This window comes from Impatiens glandulifera, chromosome 1, assembly GCF_907164915.1.
Source record: "Impatiens glandulifera chromosome 1, dImpGla2.1, whole genome shotgun sequence".
NCBI lineage: Eukaryota > Viridiplantae > Streptophyta > Magnoliopsida > Ericales > Balsaminaceae > Impatiens > Impatiens glandulifera.
In genome coordinates this window covers 102,543,538-102,567,194 of record NC_061862.1, presented here as the reverse complement: position 1 = coordinate 102,567,194, position 23,657 = coordinate 102,543,538, and the positions used below count along the sequence as shown (strand labels likewise).

Here is a 23,657-nt window from a genome sequence, read left to right as displayed (position 1 = left end):
TTAAGGCATTCCAAACAAGACTTATGCCTGCACCTATATATATTAATGTAGTTTCATCTTACGGGATACCATATTATTCGAGTTATAGACAGAAAGAGAGATCACGTTTATATACTTTCAGGTATATTTCAAAAGTTATTTTTTTTAATCATTTTCACAGCATTTTAAAACATCCCCCCTAATTTTGTTTATGTATCTTGATTTTATACATATAATATTTTTTTGAAACTATATACTTATTTAAAGGTAATACTTGTTTGAGTTTGGCCCCAGAAAATTTTTATATATAATATTTTATGAAAACTATATACTTATTTAAAGGTAATACTTGTTTGAGTTTCAAATATGTGTTCAATTTTTTTGTTGTCTTTTGTTATTTCTAAGATTTCAATTTAGAGCATTTATTTGTTAGTGTGGATTATTAAAAAATATATATATATCTTTACAAAAATGAGATGTGTTGTATGTGATTTTTTTTGTATACAACCATCCTAACACCTAACATTTCACTAAATTATGCTTTGACTTTTAATAACTTTTTTAATTAATCTATTTTGTGTATCCATTTCTAGGTTTTAAATCTATTTTTATTAACTCGCACCAAATTTCTATTAATTTATAATGTTTGTGATTGAACAGTTAAAAAAAAAATTCATCATGGACGGAGAAAAAGTTACAGGTGACGATTCTTTCAATTTCTCCATAAACGCACAACTAGATTCAACCCCCCGAATGAATATATTTGGAAGGAAGACGAGAGGTAGGCCAAGGTTATTCCGATTAATTACTTCACCTAAATCTTCAAACTCCATGCCTCAAGCCCCGATCTCTTCCGCACCCCCACAACTAGCACCTTCAAACTCGTCGGCCATGCCTCTACCCCCAATCTCTTCCGCACACCCACAACTAGCACCAGATTTTTCTAGTCACATACGTAAGAAAGGTAAAATAATATTTAATTTAAAATTGATTAGATTTTTCACAAGTTATTTACAAGTATTTTCAATTAACACTTGTAATAAAAATTATTAAAGTTTTTTTTATCTTACTTTCTCTAAATCCTTTAGTTAAATGATAAAAATCTTATATCAACAAACTCTCTAGTATTTTTTTTTTTCTACAATAAATGTAACATTCAAAATACTTCATTGAAATAAAATTTTAAAAAAAAATACTTATGTTTTTTATACAAATATTTTGTAGGTGAGCCTGACAAAAATATTGTTGAAGACACTAATATACGTTATTTACATTTTTATAAGGGGGAGGTATGTACAACTTAATCAAAAAATATAATTGTTTTACCGCTCAAAGCAAATGAGTTTTAGGCGCACTTATAACGTTTTTACATGGCTTTATTTTTTCTTTTCTTAATTAGGACATATGTTCGAAGCTATATTGGTATGCTACTAATATGCAGAAAAACATTTGTGTTATATCTGCAACGGGTTCAATATCAGAAGTTACACTTCAAAAAGGAGACAATTACTTGGCAACAATTAAATATGAGGTGGGTTGTTTTCTCTTTTTTTTTATACATGCCATATTATACATTTAGCGATACCAATTTAGATTTTCATAGATACAATTACACTTTCTAAATTGTTTTGATTCTCTTGTAGGGATTTTATAAAGTTGTAACATTAGCAGGGTTGATTTTGCCCATTAAGCCAAACACTACCGGCTCCACAATAGCGGCCAAACAAGGAGGGTTGATGGTTTCATTTGAAGGTGAAGATGGGCGTTCAGTAAATGGCTTAGTTTCAAGCTCACTAATAGCCTATGAGAAAGTTGAGGTGCTCATAAATTATCTACTTTTTTTGGTTAAATTTTAGCTTAAGTACACTATTTGGTGAAGTCTAGCTAATTGAATTTTGTTCTTACAGAGTTAAATGTGACATGAGATTAGTGTTCTTTTTGTTAGGTTTTAGCGAGTGTATACGCGTATAGACCCGGTGAATACAAAACATGGGAAGAAATGGAATCAAGCGAGTCCATACAACTTTCTTCATCGGATCCAATTGGCTCAAGTCCCAATTTTCAATCAAACTTACAATGGGTCACTAGTACGACAAATCCTGTAGCCGAAAGAGCCGAAGTGACAAGCAACAATAGATTTGTGGGTCAAGAGAGTAGTGTCCTTCTTAAACCAAAGGAGACACCGAAAGACAATCAAAATCGAAAAGTTCGAATCTTTAGTCCACGAGGGTTGTTAAAAGTTTCTTTAGTTCAAGGGCAAGAACAGGTGGTTGGAAATGATAGTACTGGTGATAATGTTGTTATCCTGTCGGAGCAAAGAGATTGAAGATTGAATTGGATTGATTCGATTGAATTTACTTTATGTAATGTTCTTTTAATTTTCCTAAGATATGTTTATGTTTTCAATCTTAGACTTTGTATGTTTTTATAATATGTTATGGATTAATTCTTTAAGAATTAGAAATGTTTTAATGTTGTTATGGAATTTTAAAATAATTTTAGTGAAAGCGAAAAAATAAGTCTTTATCAAACAATTTTTCTAAATTTTATTAATTATGTTAATCAATAATTAGTTTTTATATAATTATTATATATAAACAAGTTTTGATTTATATAATTATTGATATTATACTTTTAAAATATTTATTGGGAAGAAAATATTAAAAAATTTTGTTTTTCTTCTATTGTTAATTAAAACAAAGTTTAAAACTATTTAAGAGTAACAAGTACTAAATAGTATTTAAGATAAAATAATTTTAATATATTTTCCAAAGATAATTTCCATACTAAATAATATATATATATATATATATATATATATATAAATTATAAAAACTTAGAATAAACAATTTGATAACTGTATTTTATTTGGGCATTGAGTGACACTAACATATCTACGTGGAGTAATGGAGTAAGATCTTATTTAATTATTCATTTTTGTTACTTATAAATAAATAAAATTAAAAATTATTTTTAAATCATACAAAATTATTTAAAATAAAATAATATTAATTATTTTTTAAATATATGAAGTTACCTTGAAGAGTTATGACTCCTACCTTACTATTTGAACTATCATTTAATTATTAAAAAGTAATCATCTAATTATTAAAAAATAATTATAGTTATAAAATAAGTTATATGAATTTATTTATTTGAAGAAATAATAATTTTTTTTTAAATTTTTAAATATAAAATATTTTTTTTATGTAGAATAATAAAATCAAAATAAATTATAAAATAATAAAAATAAAATAAAAGTATTGATAAGGACGGCCAAAAGTTCGAAGATTCTTTCTAATCACTAATATTCTCATTTTTTTTTCATTCTCATTAATTAATTTATCTCTTATATTAATTAAATTATTTTTTATTAATTAATTTATATATCTTATAATTTTATATTTCCTTCTTTCTCTCTCCAATCCTCTTCCTACTTATTAATTTCTTTTTTTTAATTATAAATTTAATTAATATTTATCATTACTCTAATACGAACTAATTTAAGAATAAATATAAATTAATTATTTTTCTTTAAATAGTAATATTTTAAGATTTAATTCAAAATGTTAAGATCAAAATTTATTTTAATTAATTAATCAATTATTTATAGTTGAATAGAATAAACAATAAGTCTATTTTAAATTAAATTAATATTTTTAATTTATTTCCATGCTTCTATTTAAATATTTGACTGATTTATTCAACGATTCCCTCTTATTCCCTTATTTCAATTTTAATTAGTTTTTATACTGTAGAAATTCAAATTCAATTAATTTGATCTCTTTAATTGCATTGTCTCTTCTATTTATTTATTATAGTAATATTTGTTTTTATCTATAAATATAAAATAATAATTAACTTTCTAAATTTAAATTATTTTAATATTTATAAAAAAGATGGAAAAACAAATTAAATGAAAAGAATTTAATTTTCTACATTTGTTTTCCAAAAACAAGAAAAGGAGAATAAATTAATTATTATAATTTTTTTCTTAATTAAAATTTATAAAATAATTGATATGTTTTTATTTTGAAAAATCTAATCATTATTATGAGTTAGAAATAAAACATCGTAGGAAAAAAATTCAAATTTTTTGACTTCAAATCAAAAGTTATTTTAAAATGCTAACAAAATAATTGGAAACTATGTAATGACACTCTTTGCAATCAATTAATGTTTCGTTTGGATATACAATTTATACATTTAACAAAACTCATTTAAAACCAAAACAACTCTTATATATATATATATATATATATATATATATATAAAATCATTTTCTAGCACCTTATATGTGTCCTACTTTCGAGTCTATCAGGCACCTAAACCTAAATTGGTTGAAAATATGTGTTTAATTCGCTGAGATTAATTAAATTCCAAAAGAGATTCGAAACCTAAAGCTTTTAAAAAAACCTTTATAATTAATAATGTTGAGCATGTTGACTTGCCTTTGGTAGGAGGGCAATTCACATTAGAAGAGGTAACAGATACAGTGGGAGTGTGCAATCCCGCATGGATAGATTTCTTGTGAATAACTTGATTTTTCGTGGTGTATCTAATATATTTTAGAAGGTCTTACCGTGAATATGTTCTAATCATCGTAATATCCTTATTGAGCGGAGGGAGGTAGTTTCAACTAGTCGACATTTCAAATTCAGGAACAAGTGGCTGACTAGAGATGATTATAACTCGAATGTGGAAGTATGGTGGACGAGTGAGATCATGTTTGGCTCCCCATCCTCTAGGCTATTAATTAAGCTTAAAAATCTACAGAAATAGCTAAAAAGTTGGTTTGTGAGGGGGTCGTGCATTGTTTTGCTCCAAGGTTGAGGTTTTAAGTCGTGAAATTTTAACAATTAATGGTGTGGAGGAAGTTAGTGTTCTCTATATTACGGAAATTTCTACATGGATTCATCTAGTGAGCAAGTTTCTTTAATTATGTAAAGAGGACGAAATTAGGGCGAGACAACGCAGTAGAGCGATTTGGTTGCGGGAAGGTGATAGAAACACTAAGTATTTTCATGACATCTCTAAAGCACAAGCAAAAAATAACGTTATTAACTTGATATTCAATGTTGATGTCGTGAATGAGAACGAAGCAACTATATCTAATAGTATTATTAAATTTTTACCAAGATTTTTTTAAAGAAACCATTTTGGGTTAGACCAAAGCTAAAATACATTAGTCTTGCATACATAAATACAAATGAGAAATGCATGTCGGAAGCTCCTTTCTTTATCAAAGAGATTGAGACAACAATAATGGATTGTGGTAGTAATGAATCCCCCGGGAGCGACGCTTTTACTTTGGGTGTTTTTAAAAAGTCTTGAGAGTTTCTCAAGACTTATATTATGGTGACTATGAATTTCTTATACCGATTTTTATCTTTTGAGAAAAGTTGGAATTCGACATTGATTGTTCTAATTCGTAAGGCAGCTGGAACTATCGATTTGAAAAACTTTTGCCCCATCAGTTTGGTTACATCATTTTATAAGATTATCTCAAAATATTTGTCAAACAAAATGCATGGAGTTTTGGGTACAGTTATCTCTAGCAATCAGATCATATGCTTTCATCAAAGGCCGTCAAATTTTCGATGCAACAATAATTGTCAATGAGTGTATTTATTCGACTTACTCTATAGGCGATAAATGTGTTTTTTTTTGTCAAACTCGATATCGAGAAAGCATATGATCATGTTAACTAGGAGTTCCTTTTTGATATTATGGGTAGAATTGGTATAGGGGAGAAATGGATAAAAGGAACTTCTAGTTAACATGATCATTTTCTTTCATCAAAGGCTGTCAAATTTTCGATGCGACACTAATCGCTAATGAGTGTATTTATTCGACTAACTTTAGAGGCGAAAAATGTATTTTTTTTTCAAACTCGATATCGAGAAAGCATATAATCATGTTAACTAGGAGTTCCTTTTTGATATTATGTGTAGAATGGGTATGGGGGAGAAATGGATCGGATGGATTAGATTTAACGTATCGATATCGTAATTCTCTGTTAACGTGAATGAGAGCTCTTATGATTTTTTTAGAGTTAATGGGTTTAAGACAAGGGGACCTTTCTTTCCCCTTTATTATTTGTTATTGTTATGGAAAACCTTTCTAAAATGATGTTTGTATCGTTTTTTGTGAAAAGCTCGAGGTTCAAGAATTCAACCTCAATTTGCGTGTTATGAATTTCCGGGTTTAGGAATGATCTTTTGATCAATCAGGTCCTTACATTAATGCTTAAGAGCACTACAATTATTAGTAGAGTGACCCTTCATTTGATGGTATGTACACCAATCCCCTTCAAACATGCCAAGGAACTCTTGACCCTCTCGAGGAGCTAAGGGTTTGATCAGTTTCCTCTGTTGAAGGCCAAAGCTAGTCCCTCAAATGAATATCTTTAGAATTGAAGAAGAGAGGTAGGCCAAAGGTAGTCCGATCAATTATTTCACCCAAATCTTCAAACTCGTCGTCCATGCCTCAACCCCAATTTCTTCCTCGTCTCCACAATTAGCACCTCAAACTCGTCACGTATTCCTCAAACTCCAATCTCTTCTGTGTGTCCACAACTAGCACCCCATTTTTCTAGTAATACACGGAACAAGAAAAAGAGGTACATTAATATTTAATTTAAGATTGATTTGAATTTTAATAAGTTATTTACAGGTATTTTAATTAACAAACTTATAAAGTTTGTAATAAAAAATATAAAAGCTTCATTTATATTACTTTCTCTCAATCCTTTAAAAAAGGATAAAAATCTTATATCATCAAACTTTCTAGTGCTTTTTCTATTATAAATGTAACATTCAAAATATTTCAGGGAAATGAATAAAAAAAAAGCTCTTTATCGAGATATTTTGTAGGTATGCCTGAAAAAATATTGATGGAGACACTAATATAAGTTTTTTACATTTTCATAAGGGACGTATGTATGACTTAATCAAATAAATATAATTGTTTTACCATTCAAACAAAATGATTTTTGTGGGTTTATAACGTCCACATGGCTCTATTTTTTCTTTCCTTAATTAGGACATAGGTTCAAAGCTATATTAGTATGCTACAAGTATGCAAGAAAAAAAACATTTGTATTATGTCTGCAATTGATTCAATACTAGAAGTGACACTTCAACAAGGAGACAATTACTTGATAACAATTAAATATAAGGTGAATTTTATTCTCTCTTTTTTTGTTTATACATGCCATATTATACATTTAGGGACAACAATTTAGTTTTTCATATAAAGAATTACACTTTCTAAATTGTTTTGATTATCTTGTAGAGTCTATTTAAAATTGTAACATTATCAAGGTTGATTTTGCCTATAAGGTCAAACACATCCCGCTCCACAATAGAGCCATAACTGAATGTTCAGCGTTTTTCAGTTAAAAAACACAGTTTCAAAAATTCATTATCAGTGTTAATGAACTGCATGTTCAATGCCAATGAACTGCATGTTCAATGCCTCTTTAAGTTAAATAAAACTCTGTATTTTTTCAAAACATAATTCTTGTTCAGTGCTATTGAATTGCATGTTCAGCGCGCAATGAACTGCATGTTTAACGCCAATATTCAGAATTCTCTTCACTAGCATGACCAGGCCCGGTCCGGAGGGTAGGCAGCCTAGACCACGGCCTAGGGCCTATGACCAAAAAGGGGCCCATTTTTTTTTATAAATACTAAGTATTAGTAATGATTTTTAGTTTCTTATTCTTTAATTTTTTTTATTATGTTAGATTTTTTGACCCATGGCTCTATAACTTAAATAGAGAAACAAACTAACACTATCAGAACAAAAAATTGAAAACCCTACTGTCTGTCTCACTGTCTGTCTCTCTTAGTCTCTGTATCCTACATCGACAACGAAACCGACAACAAAATAATTTCGACGGTGGCTCTGTTTCGCTGGGTTGAGCCTTGAGATAAGGTTTAACCATTAAAAGTAAAAATTCAACATCAGGGTTTGATTATTATTTATTTTTATGCTTTGTTTTGAGATTGTGTATTTGTGTGGTTAAGTCGTAAAGATCTTTGAAAATAGTTTACTTGTTTGATGGCGCCGAAAAAATATTTATCTGGATATGAAAAACGAAAAAGGAAAGAATTAGAAGAACAATTTGTTAAATCTCAAAGTGGTGCGCTTGACATGTTTGTTAAAAGAACAAAAGCTTCTGAAAATTTAGACTCCACTGAAGCGATAAATGCTGAAGAAATTAATATAGTTAATGTAGATGAGAATGTGGAGGAAATAAATATCATTCCCGAAAACGATAGTTAAACGAACAATCATTTTATCTCTCTCGTGGATAAACCCCTAGTAGATATATATGATCCTATAAATTGGGATAATCTTGATAATAAAACAAGAGATTTATTAGTTGAAAAGGGTCCTAGACGGGAATTAAATCTTGAGTTTCCTTATGATCATATTTCTAGGCGCTTTTCTTATTTTCACTATTCTCAAAAGTTAAGTAATGGAGAAGAAAGGGATAGGAAATGGTTGGTTTATTCAAAATCAGTGGATAATGTGTTTTGCTTTTGTTGTAAGTTATTTAAATTAAATCACAATAGCAGCTCACTTGCAAATAAAATATGTAGGGATTGGAAAAATATTAGTAGGATTCTTGAAGAGCATGAGCGCAACGCTGAACATTACAAAAATATGAAAACCTGGTAAGTTGAAGGCATTGAATGAAAGCAAATTGAAAGAAAAGTGTAGCACATTTTGTAATGTATTTTCTCATTTGTGATGTTAATTTGAGTGATTTGTTTTCTGAACTAAAAATACTACAAGTTGCTTTACCTAGTTTGGATATGCCCGCTGCTGAAATTCTTGATTTTGTAATGTCAATAGATTGCTATCCTAATGTCTTTATTGTATATCGAATTTTACTAATATTGCCTATTACGGTAGCTTCTGCTGAAAGAAGTTTTTCTAAGTTAAAATTATTAAAAAATTATCTAAGATCTTCGATGTCTCAAGATAGATTGAATAGACTTGCTATTTTATGTATTGAAAAAGATTTTTTGGAATATATTGATTACGATACAATTATCAATGATTTTGCATCTAAAAATGCAAGAAGAAGTCACTTTTGTTGACAATTTATGTTGCATCTTTGTAGATATTGGAAGGTTATTGAAGATCAACGGTGAAACACAAGTGAAGTTTATGCGTAGGGCCCTAATTTCGTGCTTTCGCCTAAGGCCTAAAAAATCTCAGGAACGGCACTGAGCATGACTTTTTTTTTTTGGAAAAGCGAAGTAATGAAGGTGTTGAGGATCAAATACATCACTGTCATCCAGAGTTCAAAAGATAACACCATAAATAGGAATTCAATGACTAAATTATGTTTCGACTACTAAAATAATAAATATGTAAATCAACTTAGAAATGCGTAGAGATGTATATATGACCAAATTTTGTTATAGTAATTTTGTTATGATTATGAAATGAAATGTATATTTTTTTATAGTAATTTTGTTATGATTATGAAATAAAATAGTAATTTTGTTGATTATGAAATGATGTATGTATATTTTGAAAAAACACTATATTTTTTTAACTTAAAAATAACAAAAACATGAAGTTCATTGGCGCTGAACGTGCAGTTCAATGGAGCTGAACATGCAGTTCATTGACGCCGAACATGAAAAACTTTATGAAAAAAATAAATTGTTTTTAACTTAACATTAGCGCTGAAAAAATAAATTGTTCATTGGCGCTGAATATGCAATTCATTAGCGTTGAACATGCAATTCATTAGCGCTGAACATGCAGTTTATTGACGCTGAACATGATAAACTTTAAAAAAAAAGTTTTTTTAACTTCAAAATGGCAAGAACATTGAGTTCATTGGCGTTGAACATGTAGTTTATTGGTGTTGAACATACAGTTCATTGACGCTGAACATGAATTTTTTTAAAAAAAAAAAACTAAGTAATTTTAACTACAAAATGATAAGAACATGAAGTTCATTGGTGCTGAACATGATTTTTTTAAATAATTTATTTTAACTTAAAAGTGACAAGAACATGGAGTTTATTAGTGTTAAACATGCAGTTAATTGGCGGTAAACATAATTAACTTATTGGAGAAAAAAAACTAAGTGTTTTTAACTTCAAAATTTGAATAACACGGAGTTCATTGGCGTTGAGCATGCAGTTCATAGACGCTGAAAATGCAGTTCATTGGTGTTGAATATGAAAGTTAAAAAAATATGGCCATGTTCTTCAAATACATATTAATATAAGTATTACCAACATCACTCCATATTGTATATTTGTCCATATTTTTACAAGAACATTCCCTTCAAAGTACATTTTTTTAAAATATAAAAATACAAGAACATGTTCTTGTTCGATACCTTTCAGGTTAATCGGATGATTTGTTCAATGCTTCATCTTCTCCGACATTGTCTCTGTTGCATTCATGAACATTAAAACTGAAGAAGTTAGGCGTTATCTATACAAAATAAAAAGTCTTTTGCATAACTACACCTACACCTGAAAAAACCTACTATTATGACAAAAAAATTACAATCTTCAATATTGTTTCTGTAGTGTTTGAGTTCACGCATTGAATAGATCTAAGGCTTTCGGTTTGGAGACGATTTTTTCCGGATAGAGTTGAGAGAGAGGGAATGCAATGATAGAAATTTAACGTGCAAGAAATGAATATAAATATTTTCTCTTCTTTGGTTACAATTTTATTAACCCTATCATTTTTTTCTTAACTAAATTAGGCTAGATAGATTATAATTGAAATAAAATTAAATTCATTCTCTATTTTCAGATAAACCTGACATTTCCTCTCCCTATGAATAGGAACCTACATGATATTTTAATGGGTCAATTAATTAAATAGAGTAAATTATTTTAATAATAATTAATAATAAAATAATATATACTTTCAACTTTTCTTTAAAAAATAATGTAGGAAGAAATTTAAATACAAAATTAAACTCGCTCGCGTGGTCAATTGAAATAATTATGTGAAAATTTTATATAATAAAGTATTCCAAATTGTTTAATAACATAATACATCTTCGCCTGGTTAATTCAAAAAATAAATTACTAATTGACCACACCAGTGATTTTAAGCTTTTTATAGTTAGAGTTTTGTCACAACAAATAATAATTTTAATAATTCATTTTACCATTGCTCCAACATATAACTCCATTTTCTTAATATATATATATATAATGATGCTTAATTTTTAAAGTGTTCGGATTGCCGAGTCGAGAGCTATGGTTAATTTGGATATTTATGTGAAAGTAAATGGATACTTGGGTCACTTGCAACCTAACAAAATAAGTACAACCCTTTAACCAACTAGGCTAACAACACTTTATATTTAAGATTCAACACCAAATTTGATGAACGTTAGACATTTTAACAATAAAAGTTCAAATTTTTAACTAACTAATCTATATATATATATAATGATGCTTAATTTTTAAAGTGACCGAATTGTCGGGTCGAGAGCTGTGGTTAATTTGGATATTTATGTGAGAGTAAATGGATACTTGGGTCAGATTGTGGTTGACCCGTCCATAAACTTAAAACGGTTAAAAATAAATTTAAAAATGTTATTTGTAGGTTTCGAACTTGCAACCTAACAAAACAAGTACAACCTTTAACCAAATGTGATTGAGATGTGGTTTGTCGAGGGGATAATAGACCGGTATCATTTGAAAGTGGTTAAAGAAATATGAATCAAATATTTAATTGACCAAAGTATGAGGTCACGATGCTAATTATTAAAAAATATGAATCAAATATTTGATTGACAAAGTAAGTATAAAGTCACGAAATGAAAGATTCATTCGGAAAAAATATATGATGAAACATATGAAAAAATAAGTCGTTTTATCGAAGTGAATAAAATGTGAAATGAGAGCGTTATATTTTTATTTTAATAATTTTAAACATTGAATAAATATTATTATAATTTTTTTAATTTATTATATTTTTATCCTTATCCGTGTTTATCGCACGGAAATTTTCTTAATAATATTGAATAATATTTTATCATATATAAATGCAGATGCCTTCACCCAGTTAGAGAAGATGCTAAAAAGTTCCCAGCAAAAATGGCATAAGGTGGTGAGAATACATTTTCATTTAACAAATAATTTTAACATTAAGGTAAGGAATTTTTAACATCTGGGTATACACATTATAGGTCCACCAATTAAAAACAATTTTAAATAATCAGTTTTCAATCTAATTATATAAAAGTAATTAAAATCATTAAATAAATTTGATTTGATTTCTTTCCAATAATGAAAACAAATTTACTAAATATTTGATTTGATTTCTTTTCAATAATTAAAACAAATTTACTATTTATTTGATTTCTTTCCGGTAATAAAAACCAATTGACACTATATATTGTATGATCGTAGAGAAAATAAATCTTCATTGTTTTTTTTGTGCCATTGAGTTTAAAGGTACAACTTTAGAAAAAAGAAACATGAAGAAGATTTATTTACAAATTACATTTATCTTTTATATTATGATATTAGGTAACTTTCACATCCTACAAATAGTTACTATTTAAATTTTTATAAATTATTTATTTATCTATTATATTATTAGGTATTCATTTTTTAATTATTACTCAAATTCTGAATATTTATTTTTATTTTAATATATGTTAGGTATTATCACATTAGAAGCATCCACTGTAATGTTACCGTAACGAATTCCCAACAAATGTACCAAAGATGAGCATTGTTGGGCTTATTGTGAAGATCCATGGTCATATTGTCTTGGTGGTTTTTGTATATGCAAACATATGAATCATGTATCTTCACTTAATCCAATGACGAGAGTTATATCAAAAAAGAAATAAGATAATTGAAAACTAATTGATCAATGTTTAGGCAAATAATGTTGAATGTTGAAATTGTGAGATTGTGGTAAGGAATATTAATAATTGTCTGAGTTTAAAATATTTTTTTATAATGGGAATAAGAATAAAATATATGTAATCATTGAATCACAAGTATAAATATTTTAATTTTATTTATTATATATAAGCCCCATAAAGATACTACTAATCTGTTTTTCAGAAAATTAAGTTTAAATTATATTTTTAAAAATAACTTAATAATATAAATCTTATAATTTACTTTACTCTCGAATATCTAATAAGATGATAAATAAAAGGCAATTCGATTAGAGTTCCTTTATAAATTCATTGATTTAAAATAAATTTGATTAATGAGTCGCCACCTAATTTTATTTGTAAAATTAAGAAAAGTTAGTTTAACTAACAAAGAAAACTATGTATTTAAAGATTAATTTTAAAACGGAGTTCGGTGCTAGGTTATCTATGAGAAATTGCATCGTAAAATTTAACGGTCTCTACTACATGATTTTGGTCACAATAAATACATTTTATCGATTTTAATTTTTCCAAATTCGTACCAAGTCTACTTATGCAGCCATGCCTAATCTAAGGATGACATAAATTTTAAAAATGATTAGATATAAATGGCCGACAATTTATTTTGGACATTGTACGTGTCTAAATCGGTCAATGTAGGCCAATCAACCCGAATCGCAATAGCCCATAAATTATATTCGAGAATTTTGATCAATAAATGATCTATAATAGTATAGGATAGGATTCCAGATTATTTCCAATAATGTCGAATTGAATTAAGAGAGCTGAGAGACGAAACTCGCAAACACGTCTCTAAGATCGTCGACACCTGGACTTGTAATGAATAAATATTATTATAATTTTTTTAATTTATTTTATTTTTATCCTTATCCGTGTGTATCGCTCGAAAATTTTCCTAGTTACTTTAATCTCCCATTGAATTAATTGTAACATTTTAAATTTCATAATCTCTTCTTTTAAAAAATCAACTTTTAAAAAATCAACTCCATGTTAATAATTCACACATTAGTAGGTAACCAAAATAAAGTTTATTTGGACTTAAATCAGCTAATATCTTTCCTTATTTTTTAAATTAAAAATGTGTACTACTAAATAATAATATTATTTGTCTTTTCTTTGAACGGTCAAATTTTAGTACTAAATACAACAGATCGGCAAAGAAGACTAATATTTGAAGGATATTTTTACATGAACTAACACCTTGCGGTACGAGATAAATTAAAAAAATAAATAAAATGGATACTTAATATCTCTTACCGACATCTTGATCTCTTTGCTCTAGAACTAGTTCACTCTAGGGTTTCGGCTTTTAGCAATTTTGATTTGCGCCATCGTAGTAGTTTAATTCCTCTCGCGATCTTCTCAATTCATGAACTATGTACCCTTCTCCTCCCTCTCATTGTAATGAATTCTCATTTGATATTCTTTTGGAATTGTTAAGTAGTTTGAAGGATTAGGGTTTGTTGTGTGTAGTCATTTGTTGAGCTATACATGTTATGAGTTGGTGGATCATGAGCTTAATCTTTGGACCGATATGTATTCTTGTTGCGTAGTATTGATTATTTGTTTACTCATTAGGTTTGCTCCAAATCCTTGTAGATCTTTAATCAACATAGCTTTAATCATAGAGCTTAAGCATGTGGTCCAATCCTATGGTAGCTAGCCTTATTCTTGTATTCTAATTGGTTTTATTATCTAGGACTTATTCTTTTTTTCTTCTCATAACTATACTTTTGAGTATATGAGAATATGACATTTCTGATATGCATTTTCTTTGACCTTATACACGAAGTTGTTTTTTTCTTCATCATTGATAGATGAACCAATGTGTACAAACCTATAAAATGTGCAATATTTGGTATGTTCACCCTCATTTGAAGTCTCTTAGTTTAATTTATTTCTTAGTTACTCCTAGTAATCAAGAAATCGATACACATGGGGTACCGTTCAAAAAGTTCGTATACTCCACATGTTGGAGTTCGGAGCATGGCATGGTGTTGGAGAAACTCATTTTTGTTGCCGAAATTCGAGTTCTCATTTTTAAATATAAAATTTTATGACCATGATCAGTACTTATAATTATAATAGTAATGATAATATCTAATTAATCATTTATAAACATATACAAATTATAATTATATAAAAATGGTGCATATTTCAATAACTAAAAGATAATTGTGCATGGCATGGAGATACTAGTAGTAGAATACTGGCATGAAATATCACATTTCTCTGGGGCAAACAAAGAAATTTATAATTTCAGCAAAATAATAATAAAAAAGACAATTTCCTTGGAAGATTGGGGAATATCCCCAATGAAAGAAAGAGAATTGTTGTTTAATAAGACGACAACAATCAAATTTAATTATTGGGATTATTGTGATGCCTTCACCAAGGCACTAAATTATGAGAATAATAAATATAAACATTCCTGGTTCATCAAGGTATGTGCAAATGTCTATAGAGGAGACATTCCCCACTGGTTCATAGATTGGTTTTACTGTTTTGGTCCTAGCCCAAAGGTTTTACCAGAAGAGATCAAGGTCCTATTTGATAAATGGAGCGAGGTATCTCCCCAACATCTGAAAAAACAAGAAGTTAATTTATATATTGAAGGAATAGCTTCATGTTTCTTTTTTAGTGAATTTTCCATTCCATGGATTTGGAAATGGATTCCTGAATTTGGTTATACCAAAACAGACATTCCCTGTCTGTTTAGATCATCTCATTATAAATTTTGGGATAAAATGATGAGAATAAATCAGGAAACAAATGAGCGATTCGGGAAGGAGACAATGGACCTCAGCAAATAAGTATGTATGAAGAAAAACGACAAGTAGCTGAAGCACCGTCCTCGTTTGATTATATCTCTAAAAAATTTCGAATGAGGTCAGAGAACTTATCAAAAAGCCAGATGATATCTGCATATATTGAAGAAATGAAGAAAGACTTTATGTCTAAATTTGAAGATGAAAATAAATTAAACAAATCAGATTCCAAGATGATTTATATAATCAAAAAATTATTATACGAACAGATTGCAATGCAGCTAAATTCATGTTTCAGAAAGATTTTAAACATGATGTATCACGGCAAACAAGATCAAATATACTTTCTAAAGCAATAAATAAGTCTTATAACAATAAATGAACAACTAGAAAAATCCTAAATTACAAGAAAAAATAGTTCTGCTAAAAAACCAACTTTCAATAGATATTTGTAATGAACATCCTAATGCATTATGGGATAGAAAGAAACATATAGTATCACTACCATATGAGGAATCTTTTAATGAAAAGAATATTCCTAAAAAGGCAAGACCTTGCCAAATAAATTCAGAATATCTGGAATTATGCAAAAAGGAGATAGATGCGCTATTACAGAAGGGGTTAATAAGTCCATCACAATCACCCTGGTCATGTACGGCTTTCTATGTAAATAAACATTAGAAATCATATATATATATATATATATAATTATTTCATTATATTTACCTTTGTTTTTTAAAGCAAAAGAAGATATAGTGAGCATATTTTCTTTAGGTCATTCTTCTCTTTGCTTCTCCTTTCATATATAGAAGAAGGATTTCTTGTGCTTACTACATATGGTTCATGCACTAAATCCATGCCTATAAGAGTTTAGTTCATCTAACTTGGAAGTCATCATAATAAAGATGAGATTTAAGTTATTGATATTTTCGGTACACCTGCTAAACTCGAGTTGTTCATTCTATCTCTGCCTTTTTCGATGTAGAATCTTATTGTAGAGATATAATCTACTCAATCGTCACAAACAAATACTACATTCTCTAAAAAGAAGAAGATTGGAAGCTTAAGTTCTCATTCAGAGATTCACATCATAATTCATTTCTCCCAAATAATGTGTAAGTTCAGTCATTTCATTTTTGTTTCTCCTAATTCTTCTGATCCATTTAAATTTCATTCAGTTGAGGAGATTCTTATTTCACACGTGTGAAAAGTGAAAACTTAATTATATGTAGGTTCATTCTTCAGTACTATATTTTGTCAAGAAAGTATCCCTTAACTTCTTGGGTTGTTTCATAAATATGTATATATTGTATATTATAGAATCCTAGTTAATTTATATTTATTTGTTTTAGAAAACCTAAGACGAACTCATCGTTGTGACTAACAAACACATTTGAGTTGTTGACTATTGGAGGCCAAATATATGCATCATGGTTTTCAAAAGAGAGTTGAGAAATGATGAGTCTCTAGGTATATATGGACAATCCATTGTTGTCAAGAATGATACATCCGGTTGAATGTATTATTTAATGCAAAACTTATGATAATGAGTTATTGCGTGGAAATTTTCTTTTTTCTCTTTTATTTAATTTTTATTGTGTTCTCTTTGATTTCTTTTTGGTTTAACTTCTTTATTGAATAAAATATTTATAATTTGAAAAAAATAAAATTTTGAAAAAAAATTGAAAGTTGAAGAAGTTTGAAATTTAAAAGACTTTTAGTAGTTTAGTAATTCCCAAAGAATAAAAGGTAAATATTATAGAATATAGGTGAATAATAAATTGTATGAGTTAATTTAAGATTTTAAGATCAAATTTTGTTTTAATTAATCAAACAATTATTTATAGTTGAATAGAGGAAACAATAGGCTATTTTAAATGAAATAAATATTTTTAATTTATTTTCATGCTTCTATTCAAATATTTGACGGTTTTACTAAGCAAAACAAACTCCTTCTAATTATTTCATTTTTAAATTAGTTTTTATGGGTTAGAAATTCAAATTCAATTAATTTGATCTCTTCAATCACCTTGTCTCTTCTATTTATTTATTATAAGTAATATTTGTTTTATCTATAAAATATAAAATAATAATTAATTTTCTACATTTTAAGTATTTTAATATTTCCAACAAAAAATAAAGAAAGAAGGAAATCATAAACAGAAAATAATTTAATTTTCTACATTCTAAATATTTTAAAATTTTCAAAACAAGAAAAGGAGAATGCATTAATTATTATTATTATTTTCTCAAAAAGTATAAAATAATTAATATATTTTAAATTTGGAAAATCTAATCGTGGTATTATAAGTAAAGAAATAAAACATCATCATTTTGAAGGAAAAAGTTAATTTAAAATGCTAACAAAAATAATAAAAAAAAATAAACTATGTGGCGGTCTTTGGTATCAATTATTTAATATTAATGTATTAGTTTTTATTATTTATTTTATAAATTACAAGTAAACAAACTCATCTAAAATTAAAATAATTTTTAATTTTATTTTTAAATAAAATACTTATATAGATATATTTATTTATTTACAATGAATGATGTAGAAGACTAAACAAAATTAAAAGGTTTATTTCTCTCCACGCTAAGGGTGTAAATGAGCCAAGTCGCTCGTGAGCGGCTTAGTCAAAGTTCGATTTGAGGTCAGTTAAAATCGAATTCGAGCCGAGTTCGAGCCAGCTCGTTTAAAATTTTAGCCGAATTCGAGCTTAGATAAAACTCTCTTGATGGCTCGTCAAACTTTTTCGAGTCTAATTATATAATTTTTATTTATTATAATTTACTTTTTAATAAAAAAAACTGAAATATACCCATAAACTATATATGGGTTTCTTACTTATGGACCTCCTTAAAATATACATATAAATTAAAAATAAAATATATGTTATATAATACTTGAAAATAAATAAATTTGATATTAATTTAATTATAAAAATTTAATTTTTAAAAATTAAATCAAAATATAATTATACTGTAATATTATTTAATATATGCAATCTTAATGTATTATATTTTATAATATATAAAATTATTTTTTATTTCACTATAAAATATTTATTAAGATATATATCAAAATTATATTTATAAATTATAAATTATATATTATATAACACTTATAAGTTATAAGAAAATAAATAAATCTGATATTAATTTAATTATATAAACATAATTTTTAAAAAACAAATCAAAATATAATTATATTATAATATTATTTAATATATGACATCTCAATGTATTATATTTTATAAGATATAAAATTATTTTTATTTCACTATAAAGTGTTGTTTTTCAAAATAAATATAATAGAGTGTAATATGTTTTCAAGTTAATCTCAAATATAATACACGACATAAAAGTATTCTCAAACTTGTTTGAACATGAATAACTTCCTTAAGTATTCTACGCAGAGACGAATAGAGGTCAGAGCTGAGGTGGGCTTATTCAACCCACCCCTGAAAAATAAAATTAATATTATGTATATATTATATATATATAATCAAATAAATCCATAAATCTCGAAATATTTTATATGTTATTCCTGCTAATTAAATTCATGTTGTTGTCTGTAACTCAATTATTATTTCATTATCAAATCTAAAAGTTATTTAAATTTGATCTTAAACTTATGTATATTTTTTCTTCTTTTAAATTTTTAATAAAATGACACTAAAAAAAATCTATTTATATATATATATATATAAAATTTTATGTAGGTTTCATTAAATATATATTAGTTTATTTTATGTTTTGTAGTTCTTATATTCTAATTATTTATTAAAATATTCACATTTGAATAGTTAATATATATATATATATATATATATATATTAGTTAGTTAAAAAGTTGAACTTATATTATTAATAATATTTCGCGTTCAATAAATTTGGTGTTGAATTTAAAATATAAAATCTTATTATCCTAGTTGGTTGAAAGATTGTACTTGCTTTATTAGGTTGAATTGAAAGTTCGAAATATACATATAGCATTTTAATTTTATTTTTAACCGTTTTAAGTTTATGGGTGGGTCAACCTACTATCCGACCCAAGTATTCATTTACTCTTACATAAATATTCAACTTAACCACAGCTCTCGAGCCGAAAATCCAAATACTTTGAAATTAAGCATCATTATATATATATATATATATATATTAGTTAGTTAGTTTAAATTTGAACTTATATTATTAAGAATGTCTCGCGTTCAACAAATTTGGTGTTAAATTTAAAATATAAAGTCTTATTAGCCTAGTTTGTTAAAGAGTTGTGCTTTCTTTGTTAGGTTGAAAGTTCAAAACATTTATATATAATTTTTAATTTTATTTTTAACCATTTTAAATTTATTGACGAGTCAACCCACAATCTTATCCAAGTATCAATTTACTCTCACATATATCCAAATTAACCACAACTCTCGATCTGGCAATCCAGACATTTTGAAATTAAGCATCATTATATATATAAAGATTAGTTAGTTAAAAAGTTGAACTTATATTATTAAAATGTCTCGCATTCATCAAATTTTGTATTGAATTTAAAATATAAAGTCTTATTAGTCAATTTGGTTAAGAGTTGTATTTGTTTTAATAGGTTGAAAGTTCGAAACATATATATAATTTTTTTTATTATTTTTTTTTTAACCTTTTTAAGTTTATGGGAGAATCAACCTACAATCCGACTCAAGTATTTATTTACTCTCACATATATATCCAAATTAACCATAGTTCTCCACCCGATAATCCAGACACTTTGATTTTAAGCATCATTTTATATATATATATATATATATATATATATATATATATATATATATATATATATATATATATATATATATTAGTTAAAAAGTTGAACATATATTATTAATAATGTCTCGCATTAATGAAATTTTGTGTTGAATTAAAAGGATAAAGTCTTATTATTCTAGTTGGTTAAAGGGTTGTATTTATTTTGTTAGATTAAAAGTTCAAAACTTACCTATAACATTTATAATTTTATTTTTAACCGTTTTAAATATATATATATAACCAATCCTATTAAGAAAATAAGAAAGGAAATGACAATCCAACTAATAAAAGGGACTAACACACAAATTTAATTATAGTTTAAAAATGCTCAAGTATTCTATGTTTTTTTTTCACAATTTATGACAATATTATATGTACTATACATTTATTAGAGTTAAGTTGGATTAAATTAAAGTTAGAAGAATTGAACTTAGTGTAAGAATTTTCTTTAAGAAAAGATAGGAGACTTGAATTTATTATAAGAATTTTTTTAGAAAAATATATATAATATATAAAACTTGGTATGTAATAATATTTTTTTAAGCTATATTTAAGCTTCTAGATAAATTCATCCATAGTCATGTTCTGATGTAAAGTAAATCTTCAATAGGATCTGATATGTAGAATATGAGAAAAGTTTATGAAACTAAAGTTCGAGATATTGAGCTACCTTGCTTAGTTTAAGTAATTTTCTGTTTCTTATTTGGTTTGAGTGTTATTCATTACGAGATTTTGACGACAAATACATTATGAAGACATGTATTATGGTTAATCGATGTCGGATTTGTTTTATTGAAGTTTGATGCATCGCCTTCTTTTGCATAAAAAAATTAGAAACACATACAAGAAGTTAGTAATGAAGATTCACATTAAGACATAAACACATGTGATTTAACACTTTTCCATATAAAATGTCACAAGGGAATAACTACTAGATAGTAGGGTATCTTCAACTTTTTGTTATAGATCTAGTTAACTTTTTGTTCGTAGTTTCTCAAAAATATTTAGTTAAAGTGATTTAGTCATCTTTTGTAAGTTTACCAAAAAAAAAATGAAATCAGACATCTATCTATATGTTTGCTTCATCCATACATCACATGATTTTTGGATAGCTTGATTGCTGAACAATTGTCACTAAATACAGTAGTAGCACAAACATGAGCATGTTTTACTTTTTCAAGATTCTTTCTTATCGATAAGTTTGACAATTAAGCACGTGATGCAATGAATTCAGTTTCAGTGGAACACAAAGACACTACTGGTTTTTTTATTAAGACCAAGATACTACTCTAGTACAAAGCATATCCAAAAGTAATTTTTCTATCCCTAGCATAATCACTATCAGTATAATCACTAAGTTCCTCTTTCTTTGGATCAACCAAAGAACAAAGAAAGAACTAGAAAACCCTTAATTTGTTCACTCTCTCAACTTTACTGTGTTAAAGAGAAAAATACTAAAAAAATTATTTATACCCTAATACGTTTTCATAACAGAAAATCCTGATCCATTACTTATTCGGGAGTTAAAACCCGACCAAATGATAAGGAACACCTCAACAATTCTCCCCCTTTCGAGTCATGGGAGAATGTTTCTATAAACATTCATCATTGTGACGCCCCTTTAAAACCATTATGGATTTGTCACAACATATCTCATGTTTGCCTCTTGGCAAGCCCTTTGTCATCATATCTGACTCGTTCTCATCCGTATACACTTTCTCCAAATATAACTCCTTCTTCTCGAGTTCTTCACGAATCCAATGTTACCTTATTTTGCTGTGTTTTGAACGTGAATGGAAACTTGGATTTTTTCTCACATGTATAGCATTTTGTGAGTCACTAAACACCACAAACATGTCTTGTGTTATACCTATTTCTTTCAATAATTCCTTCATCCATCTCATTTCCTTACAATATTCAGTAATGACAATATATTCAGCTTTTGTAGTAGACTAAGCAACACATTTCTATAGACGAGACTACCATGATACTACTTCTCCTCCAAAGGTAAATAGATACCCTAAAGTCGATCTCATTGTGACGATATCACCACTCATATCTGAATCATAAAACATTTCAACATTTGGCTTTCCAGTACCATGACACAAAGCATACTTGGAGGTTAATCGAAGATATCTCATTAACCACTTAACTACTTCCTAGTGTGTCTTATTGGGATTTTAAAGGAAACGATTAACTACTCCAACCGCATAAGCTATATCCGGTCTTGTGTAGACCATTGCATACATCAGACTACTTATTGCTAAAGCATATGGAACCTTGCACATTTCTTGTATTTCCTCTTCATTCTTGAGGGACATTGTCTTGTTTATTTTTAAATGTATAGTCAATGGAAAAGAAACTGACTTTGCCTTGTCCATAAAGAATCTTTTTAGAATCTTCTCAATATATCTCTCTTGAGACAGCCATAGTTTTTTCTTCACCCGATCACGAATGACCTGCATTCCAAGAATTTGTCTTACTTGACCCAAGTCTTTCATCTCAAAAGATATGGCCAAATCCTTTTCAACTTGGCAATCTTAAGTATAATAAAATTATTAGAAGCAAACCTTTGCACAAAGACACAATGATCTGTAGACGTCTTTTCTTTAGGAAACATGATTTAAAGTCATTTCATTAAAAATTCTCAAAAACGAGAAAAAAACCAAATGAGTTTTTGTATTTTCCTAGACAAGTCTAGGAAAATTAAGTTCGTTATAGTCTAATAACAAATGAATTACAAACAATCATCGAAATTACAAACAAATTTAAATTGTGTTTATCTCGCTAATAATAGTGTCTTTGGTGACTTCCTGATATGATACCTTCTAGTTCCTACAAAGGTTCCAATTTTGTTCGTTTTTTGGGACTCTTCTCCACGTCTGGATGTTCGCACTACAGTTAGTTATAATATCATCCTAGATCTACTCCAGACTTCTTTGATTCCTCGGGAGTGCCCCCACGTTTCTCTCTCGCCATATGTTGTAAACTATTGAGTCGAATCTGCATTTGAAAATCTTTGACTTAAACTTTGTGCCCTAAGATTTCTTCACAGCCATTTCCTTGATTTCTTTCCAGTCTTCCGAGAATCTGGTCATCTCCATATTTTTTGCAAATTTATTCCAAAGTTTCGAATAAAATGAACAGTTCCCAAAGAGATGATCAGTTGTTCTGGAATTTCCA

At 27.5% G+C, this 23,657-nt stretch overlaps 1 protein-coding gene across 1 annotated transcript; it reads left to right on the top strand.

The window, feature by feature from the left end:
* The first annotated feature begins 657 nt into the window (after positions 1 to 657).
* LOC124938881 (AT-hook motif nuclear-localized protein 16-like) lies at positions 658 to 2,305 on the top strand. The gene is made up of 5 exons (XM_047479406.1): positions 658 to 943; positions 1,204 to 1,268; positions 1,379 to 1,510; positions 1,623 to 1,796; positions 1,925 to 2,305. Exons 1-5 carry the CDS (start codon positions 658 to 660, stop codon positions 2,303 to 2,305), a joined length of 1,038 nt encoding a protein of 345 aa, XP_047335362.1.
* The last annotated feature ends 21,352 nt before the right edge of the window (positions 2,306 to 23,657 follow it).

Coding starts and splice junctions, on each gene's coding strand:
- LOC124938881 (XM_047479406.1), top strand. CDS start 658: ATGGACGGAGAAAAAGTTACAGGTGACGATTCTTTCAATTTCTCCATA. Junction 944..1,203: donor TAGTCACATACGTAAGAAAG/GTAAAATAATAT, acceptor AATATTTTGTAG/GTGAGCCTGACAAAAATATT. Junction 1,269..1,378: donor TACATTTTTATAAGGGGGAG/GTATGTACAACT, acceptor TTTCTTAATTAG/GACATATGTTCGAAGCTATA.